The following is a 9,353-nucleotide window of genomic DNA, read 5'->3' on the forward strand; positions in this document are numbered from 1 at the left end:
GCAAAGAGTTTTAACCACGGACCGGCCAATTCCTACATATCCTCGAAGTTCCCGCACTGGAAAATCGGGGATTGCCGCATCATGAATGATACCCTCGCTTAAGGTCAGTCTGCTTTGCTGGCGATGTTAATTCACTCCTTAGATTTACATCCTTCGCGTCAGGGTCGACCTCACCATTGACACGCGGTTGCGCTAACGTACACTGCACGGCGGCCTTTGAGGTGTCCGATTCTTCATCTAATCCACCCATCACAACGCTCCTCGCTTTTGCTGCTGTGTTCGCAGTTCCACGCGTCGTCAGTTTCGAGATTGTTGGACTCGTCTCTGCCAGCTGTGCAACTTTCGTCTCGCTATATCTTGTTCCATCTTTGATCACCGGCACGATGTTCTGGATGCTGAAATGGCTGAACTCTACGTAGAACTCAAAGGTCAGTCGATTCAGATATCAAGCTACAACACAAGAAAACGATGAGATCACCGTGAAATGCTTCTGCATAAACAACGTGACCGAACCAGCCCACGGCGTACAGCAATAGTCATATTATTATGTCTTCACTGTGGACGAAAATATGTGGGTACCATTGCTTGGAACAGTACGTAATGTAATTCCGATTATCATCAGTGTTTTTTTGGTCAAAAAGCATTGCACGACTTCTCTTGTACTCAGTTTTCCATTGTGCACCTAGGGTTCCGCAAGGGTAACACCGCGGGTCGGAAACTCAACACCGTACCCGTACCCGCCAACACCGCACCCGCCACGGGTACGTGTACACACCGACCCGTAAGCACCGCGGGTACAGGCCTGCACGTATGTTATTCCATCACTGTCTGTGAAATCGGCGGTAGTTGCACGGAAGCCGGCTAATTCTTCCATCTGTAGGGTGCGGTCAAAGTGGAACTTTTTCTTATTCCTGGTAAAGGCAGCGACTTTTCGAGGACATGCGAGAGGCATAAGGTGCCTGAGGAGGTCCTGGTGGCAAGACTCGTAGGATGACATTTGGTATTGCAGCAACTCCTTCCAATCTATTTCAAGGGACGTCTAGGGTGTTGAACGCGAGCCCTCCGGTGCGAGTTTTTAATTGCATGTATGCGGCAGCGTATGATGTCGGCGCCCGATCAGCGAGTGGAGAAGAACCTCTAATAGTGTGGGGCGCAGGCAATGGTCGTAAAGGAGGGCCAAATCTTCTTGAGACACCAGAACTACACCGTCTGCACTGTAGAGCCGGGGAAAGAAGATCCGCACTACATGCCTTTGTTGGACCTTTCCCAATGGCACGTTAGGAATTATGCATGCAATCGAGCGTGGGTCAGATCACAATATATGTGTGTGGTACGTACCCTGGACCCTACACTGAGCCTGGGAGCGGCATGTATACGATGAGGACGCCCCTACCGTATCCATCTCAGAAATGCGCGCAAAGTGGATGCATTGTCAGATGTACTACCTTCTGGCATGTTTGTAGATCGATGCAGGCGTCCCTGAAATTGAAGCATGGAATACCTATAACTGTCACCAAGGCAGTAAGTTTTATGCAATATTACTGTTATGATTGGAGCGTGTATTCACTTGGTACGTCCTGATGCCAATGGTCATTTATCCATCACTGGCCTAATTGGTTGGCATTTTGTAATATGATATGATAGGAGATGGGATTATTGGTATCAGCCTGAGCTCGTATATGCATCCCTGCACACTTTGTCAGTTAAGAATTTTTGCAATAACACGATGGCTTACAGCGCGCGATGCTGATGATCTTCATAGATCATCGGAGGCTCCCCTATGTAAATATGTGTGTCAGTCCTAGTAACATGTAATTCTAGAAGGCCAAGAGGTGGTTGGTATTGTGAGGGGCATGATTAGGGTCATGGACTATGGTATCAGCTTGAATAAGCTTCATCTCTGCGCATCATTTAGTTTGAAGGTTTCTCCATAAAACAACGACTCACCCTGCGCAATGCCGATCTTAGGCGCTGTGTCAGGTTAGCGCAACCGCGTGCACAGTCGCGTATCAACCGCTTCATCAGACACGGTGTGGGCGTGTTGGGGACCTCGAGTCTGTAAGTCAGGAACTGCGTCACGGTGACGTGGTACTGAACACATTACCGCCTTTGACGCGAGGTATTGAAGTTGCGTCTGTAAAATGGGAGTTTTGGTATGGGTGAGAATGACCGATAAGCTTACGATGTTGTCGACGTTAATGCTGACGTGAGGACTATGCAAAACGCGGGACATGTTTTTTGGCTGTCATTTTACATAATATCAATAGGGGCGTTGGAAAGATCGATCAATTTTCTTACCGTAATTGTTCCGTTTATAGCACAGTATAGTGGTGTGACTCGTGAGTGGTCGATGAAGATGTGACAATTAATCGAAGCAAACAATTATCAATAATGACATTCAGTCTCAGATCCAATATTATGTAATGATATTGTCGCCGTTTCCTAGACTCTGGTGTATTTCTTCTCAAACCTTTAGACCTTAAGACTGTGGAGTCGAACGATTCACCAATGGATCGTCATTCTCACTCGCGGTAGCCAGTGGGTCGAGGCTATCGCGTCTCGTCCGTTCATGTTCTGGACGTTAGACCAGATGAACCAAGTTGTCGATCAACTGGCCAGTATCGGTATGCATGTCTGCACTGTCCAACTAGCATGTTGATTGACGACAAACAGAAGACCTTGCAGAAAATGACTCTATTGAGGAGACCGGTGTTGTATTCTGTTGTGCGTGTGCTTGTGAAAATTAAACGCTCCAAATACTGATCTCTTTGTTAACAGGCAGAATCTTCTGACCATCGGAGTAGGCGGACATCCAACTGTCCTAACATACGTAGCGCTTCACGTTTTACAATGTCAACAGTTATCGAGTCCACGCTTTTCTGATGACCACGGTTCTGTGCGGGTGGCTGTGTATACTAGCTGGAAGTTGACCTTCGTGAGTACTGATTAGCATTGAAAAGAGAACGAACGACTACATATTTTCTTTCGTCTATGGCCTGTCTATCCTGTCAGGGCCAAGTTCCTCATAAACGATGGATTTTAATGCTGCATAATCGGTGGGAGTACCCTCGCGCAATTCAGACACTCGGTGACGATCACGTTTGTCGCAAATTATGCCTTGCCACATGAAGCTTAAGTGTTATGCCAGATCAGTGTTGTGCAACTTCATTCTTACCCACAAATTATTAGCCTGAGTGCATCTTAGGAGCGATCACCTCTGGCTTCGAGGCAACAAACTAGCAACTACAAATCATCCTGTCATGAAAAACTTGCCGAGATCACCGAGATCTCTAATCTTTATTTACTGACCTTTTCCATCGCAGTGTTCCTTTGATGCTTACCTGCGAGAGTCCTGCCAGACGGCACTTCGAGTATTGTGTCACAATGTGCCGCATCAACCACATATATCCAAAGAAAAAGATGCAAATGACTCGGATATATGGTCTATGACCCGAAAAGACTCCCTCTGACGCCAAAACTTTGGTGAGTTGCATGAAGCCCCAAGCGCTAGCACTCGCTCAAATTTACATACTAGTGATCTTCTGTGCGGCTATCTTCATTCATTTAGGAGAGACCATTTTGCAGGTTGCGCTAATGGTGGGGTCAACCTGACTCCCTAGTGATTATACGCATCTAGCGCTGTGTCAGACGCCGCCGCTATGCAGAACAAGGCTTATCTATGATGGAACACGAGGTTCAGCGCCTATGAGAATCAGATTCTATGGATATAAACCGACTAGTGAGCTCGTTTATAGATCGTCTTTTTTGTTTCACTCACCTCCCTTGTTGCTTAACAACCTCTTTCTCTTCTACAGAACCTCTGAGGTTCATTAATAGCAAGTCATGTCCGCTATTACCACGGAACGAGCGCAGAAGGCATTGTATGATGCCCTAACAAGTTCTAAATCGACGTCGGCTAGAATGCTCAAAAATGTGGACCAGGCCGGTCCGTCGCTGTCACTCCATCCGCCCACTTAACAATTAGATCATCGCGTCCTCGCATAGGGAACTTAATCTCCAAGTGGAGAGGCAAAGAAGGTGATGGATGCCTTGGATGCTCTGCAACAGATCCATCCTTTTGTTAGTGGTGAGTATTCAACTTGTCGACATTACTACTTCGGCTAAGATGACTTCCAGTGGCTATAATCGCTTTCAAGGCTGTCGTGAATTTTGAAATAAGGCGAAGAGAGAACGATCGCACAGTTTGTTTGATGCTTGCAAAGGCATTTGATATGATGAATATGCTTCTTCAGTTCGTTGGTTGATGCTCACTCAACACAAATTTCGCTGATTCGATCCGTTGATAGACTTAAGGACACTAGAGACCCGGACATTGTAGGACCTCGCGGCACTATTCGGGGCCGACTGGATGGTGTCTTGGATAAAATGAAGCGCAATGTCGAGGATTGCGGGAATGCCACTACAAGTCGAAATTCGTCGGTTAGTTGATCTCGAATTCTTAAATTTCTCGCCGGATTGATAATTGCATCCTGAAATTCTTCAAATCATCCCATTGGGCGGATAAGTTCCTCGTGATTAGCGGGAACTTTTCCCAGTGTATACAGGAACTTCGGGATGCCTTGGCCATTAGGACGGCGTTGGGAGTCGACACTGCGATCAAAAGCTGGAGGATCTCACCAAGATGCTAGGTGAACGCGAAGCGAAAATCGCGAAAGGAGAGAAATTTCACGGTGCAATGGCTCAATATTTTGAAACCGAACGCGAAAAGAGATTTGCGAAAGAAGTGATCATGCGCGGTGGAATGGATCCAGGTTTCGAAAGCGAAGACAGGTTAACGGAGCTAGTGAAATTCGCCAAGCATCAGGAAGCACAGATTCAAGCACGCTCTGATGCCCCATCCAAAGATGTCAGCAAGCCTGCTTCACAAACCCCATCGGCGCACGGATCGGTTGCGGAGCAGTACCGCCTTCGTGCCTCGCTGCTTCACGAATTGCGCACTCCTGTAGCCAGCTCACTCGACGAGACTCGTACGCTCTTCATGTTCAAGCTCGATAAACAGACAGCCGAGATCAAAGATGCCATCAAGGATTCTGAAACGCGCATTATGTCGGCTCTCGGCGCCAAATTTAAACGGGTCAAGGGTCCAGTAAGGATTAAGAAACTCGATTCTATGCATCACTAACTCGGTCAATCTCACTAGCATCTCCAATTTATCTGGAAAGAAATGGCACGTCTTTGTGCAGGCGTGATCGAAGCACATACTTATCATCTTCAAGAAATGATCAACAAGTGTCAAGATACTATACTTCATCGCAGAACTCCATGATTATTTCACGCAACGTTTCTCCAACCTGCATAATGATGCTCCACGCCCAAAAGTGACATCAAGTACACCCCACACTCAGTCTCCTCCAGTAGGACCATGCAGACGAGTGGTGCTTGAAATATCTGTCAGTTTTCTACATTTTGAGTTTATCCGAAGTCTTCGACGAGGACGCAAATGGCTTGATCAGCGTAAGGGAAGTTAATGCCTTTACTTCCGCGATACTTCCGGGCTTGATTGTACCTCAAGCACTTGCATACTGGGCTGCAGGTGAGTATTTTGGTCATTGTCGTCAGGTCGAACTTGGAGCGTTTACATCAGCAAAGGTTGGAGAGTGGATAGCCAACATTACCACACACGAATTGAACAAGTCTTGCACAGCATGGTTCATGCGCAAGCAGACGTACTGCCGGTAAACGGGAGGTGTATCGCCTTGTACTTGGATTCAGATGCTATCCAGGGTTTGGCGCTTTTCTCACCTCTGAATGCGGATATTTACACATGCAAACAGGCATCAAACGGCTCGTGCGCTCTCTTGCAGAGCTTGGGCCAGAGGACTCAGACTTAGATCTCACGCGATTGTCTGATAGATATCGCAACGTTCAGGAGAAGGACTTGGTGAAAAGACTTGACACTGTAAAGTATGAAATCGACTCCAAAGATTCCTTCAAACTTTTCGGATCTGATCGCATCGAAAATGTGAGTCGTCGTTCACTCAACGTTTGTACCGAATACCCACATGAATGTTTGTTCAGTTCTTGCTGCCAGTGCTTTACCTCGTTACGAGGAGGCATCTACAAATCATGAAACTCGCCAGGACAGTAATTCTTGTGGATAGAGAATTTGAATGTGCAACTCAAACGATATCTGATATATTGGAAGCGGTGGATCTGCGTGTTGAACAACTGGCAGGTACGCTCCTAAACTCACGGTTGTGATACGCTTTTCCTTCTACAACAGAATCATTTCGCCAGCAAGGAACAGATGCAAAAGCAAGGTTCACGTGGTATGCACACAGCTTGGTGCGTAGAGACAGCAACAGTGTATTTATTTCCGGTCCCTGACGCCCCGCAATAGTACAACTTTTGGTACAGCCCAGAACGAACCGCAGACGACGCTGAATGTTGGGAAGCCCATGATTTTGAGCTTGACGACACTGAGCTGGAGATTGATAAGACAGCGTTGAAACTTGGTCCCTTCAGTCTGACAGAGGACCAGGAATTGTTAGAAAGGCCTGTGAAGCTCGTCGCATATGCCCTTAACCAGCAGCCTGAAGATCCCAAGGACGAATATATCCGTTTGTGGTGCTTGAATAAGCTCCACAATAAGAGAAAGTCGTTCCCTTTGGAAACCTCACCTTACCTATCGCCCGAGCAACAACAAAGGTTCAAAGCCCTGTCCAAAGGGCTGCCTGAATCAGATGTCCAACGCTGGAGTTCATTAGCTGAACTTGAGACACACAAACGATTGTTTGAGTAAGTACAGCTTCTGTTACCTATCATTCTTCGACTATCTACTTATCTGGTGTTCAGGTGTTGCTGCGACGCATGCCACTCCCTTATTACTGATGTATATCACCGTTGTATAGACTGCGATGATGGTGAGTGCGATTAAAACAACAATACAACTGGATCATATCTAGACGGGTATGATTTGTGTTCAGAATGCCAATCTCTACCAATTTCAAAACACAAATATCCATCGGACCACAAGGCGACGCACAACTTGCTTGTTTTCCGCATGGTGCTCCCTTATAGTCGCTGCAGCCGGGTTCGGTGGCATGCCAGGAATTTCTTATCTGATATTCTGCCCACCACAACACCACCGGAAGACGTATGCCAAACGCAATCAGACGGACCTGAACTTCCGCATCCGACAGCAGCCACTCGAGCAGATGATTCTTTCGCATCTGTTGATTTGCGGGGAGGTGATGAGAAGCTCAATGGGAACATGCAGTAGCATTCGAGAGGATACTTGGAACCTCAGCCGCGAACGAGGATGCCTATTCTTGTGCTGAATGCGACGTCAAGATGAAGGGCACTTTTTATGTATGCTTTAACTGCGGAGGTCAGATTTCCATCCGTCTAACAGGGCACAAAGCTTGACAATTATTACAGAAAGCCATTTCCCCATTGCCCTATGCGGCGATTGTGCATTTCACGATGTGTTCAACGTGGCCACAGATCACCACCCTTACAAACACTGGCTGGTCAAGATTAAAAGACCGAGTTCAAGATACAGGCATCGAAACGTCAGTCGAACCTTTGGCTAACGTGGACGAGACTACTTCGCTTTCCTTACGAGTCGATAAGCTGGCTGCGATGGTGGAATCTCGCTTCGTGGGACAAGATCTCCGACTTAGTGCACTTGTGAAACAGGTTGAACAGCTCGTGCATAGCATAGCTGCGTTGACGGGAAAAGCAGAGCTTCCTTCTGAATCCGTCACTGTTTGATTGGCTCATAATTTGACAGACTGTTGTATTTGATTCTCGCTGTCTCCGTAACCTTGTACTAGTATATATCGATCAGTACAGAATTGCTATGTCCTTCGTGCGAGCGTGCCGCTGTACCCGCTCAACTATCTATCTGTTTCTGGGTTTAGGGGGGTGTAAACCGTCCCCGTCCCTGCTCCTTCCTTATATGGGGCGTCCCTGCTTCCTTTTTTCCCATCTGCCGCTTTTTTGGTCGGAAATGGTAATCCCTTACCTCACACCTTCCGTTTTTCATTTAAGATGTATGTAACCGTCCCTGCGTCCCTGCTTCCTTTTATTCCCACGGGGCGCAACCATCCCTGCGTCCCTGCTCTCAAAAGGCAACCGTCCCTGCGTCCCTGTTCTTAAAAGGCAACCGTCCCTGCTCTCAAAAGGAAACCATCCCTGCGTCCCTGCTCTGAAAAGGCAACCGTCCCTGCTCTCAAAAGGAAACCATCCCTCGTGTCAAATGCAAGGTAACCATCATTTCAGTTCGTATCAATACTGACCAGCAGTGGGATGCTCCAATTCCAAAGACGTCACTGCTGGTATTTGCTGAGCCTTCCCTGTCTCCAGCTGGCTTCAGGTAGTATCTCTGAATAATGATTTAAACCGTCTCATACATACACACTTGTAGACTACCGACTACATATCTAAGAGAGTGGCAAAATGCAAAATATAAAGTGTGAAGCTGAAAGGAGGAGTCAGAGCTCAAAAGAAAGGCCAAGTGCGAAAATAAAACAAGAAATGAGACCTAGAGAGATGTGAAATGTGAAGATGACATGAGGAATGACGTCAAAAGACAGAATGACATCAAAAGACAATAAAACAGGAAAATAAAAGAAGGAATTAGAGCAAGAAAGAGCAAGAGATGCGAAAATGCGAAATATATAAGTGTGAAACTGAAAGGAGGGACGAGAGTCACTTAGAAAGGCCAACATGTGAAAATAAAACAAGAAATGAGAGCTAGAGAGAGGTACGATGTGAAAATGACAGGAGGAATGATATCAAAAGGAAATACAACAGGAAAATAAAAGAAGGAATGAGAGCTAGAGAGATGGGATAAACTGTAAAAATGACAAGGAGGAATGAGACAACATGAAAGACAAAATGCGTAAATAGAAGGAGGAATAGAGCAAGAAAGAGGCGTTGGTTTTCTTTTCTTATTGTTCGTGTCGGTTTCGGTAGTACATGTCCTTGTTGATCTGCTTGTCTTGTTTTTGATGTCATTTTTGGTAGTACATGTCTTTGTTGGTCAGCTCTTCATTTTCTTTGTGTATTTTGGCAGTACGTGTTGATTTTCATCCACTAGTGTCGTTTATGTTGTCATTCTTGGTAGTGCATGTCCTTGCTGGTCTGCCAGCCTCATTTTTTGGTGCATTTCGTGTGGTGCCACTCCCTCTAGCCTGTAATGGCAGAGTATTCTTGAGCTGTAATGCTTGGGAGAAGGGGCTACTGATTTTCGCTTCTGCTGTGTTTTGGTTCTGGAGGATATATGTAGTGCATATCCTATCTATATTTCAATACTAAGTACACTAGCTCGGTCACAACTCACAGGGACATGCACATGATGCACGTACTACAAAAACTCATCTGGC

General features: G+C 46.4%; 2 protein-coding genes across 2 annotated transcripts; both read left to right on the top strand.

The window, feature by feature from the left end:
* Positions 1–1,159: 1,159 nt before the first annotated feature.
* F5891DRAFT_991492 (uncharacterized protein) lies at positions 1,160–3,129 on the top strand (the record flags this gene model as incomplete). The annotated part of the gene is made up of 8 exons (XM_041378120.1): positions 1,160–1,330; positions 1,464–1,521; positions 1,822–1,922; positions 1,969–2,058; positions 2,477–2,624; positions 2,674–2,724; positions 2,805–2,935; positions 3,013–3,129. 8 exons carry the CDS (start codon positions 1,160–1,162, stop codon positions 3,127–3,129), a joined length of 867 nt encoding a protein of 288 aa, XP_041216051.1.
* Positions 3,130–4,308: 1,179 nt separating this feature from the next.
* Positions 4,309–7,865, top strand: F5891DRAFT_1097231 (uncharacterized protein; the record flags this gene model as incomplete). The annotated part of the gene is given in 16 exon segments (XM_041363523.1): positions 4,309–4,440; positions 4,527–4,604; positions 4,682–5,107; positions 5,162–5,188; positions 5,259–5,375; positions 5,395–5,554; positions 5,611–5,745; positions 5,796–5,983; positions 6,040–6,196; positions 6,245–6,306; positions 6,362–6,759; positions 6,817–6,884; positions 6,927–7,211; positions 7,241–7,351; positions 7,402–7,512; positions 7,541–7,865. Coding segments are annotated over 16 exon segments (2,652 nt in total), but the record flags the coding sequence as incomplete, so codon positions are not given.
* Positions 7,866–9,353: the final 1,488 nt, after the last annotated feature.

Source organism: Suillus fuscotomentosus (assembly GCF_016647785.1).
Source record: "Suillus fuscotomentosus strain FC203 chromosome Unknown F5891scaffold_707, whole genome shotgun sequence".
Lineage (NCBI taxonomy): Eukaryota > Fungi > Basidiomycota > Agaricomycetes > Boletales > Suillaceae > Suillus > Suillus fuscotomentosus.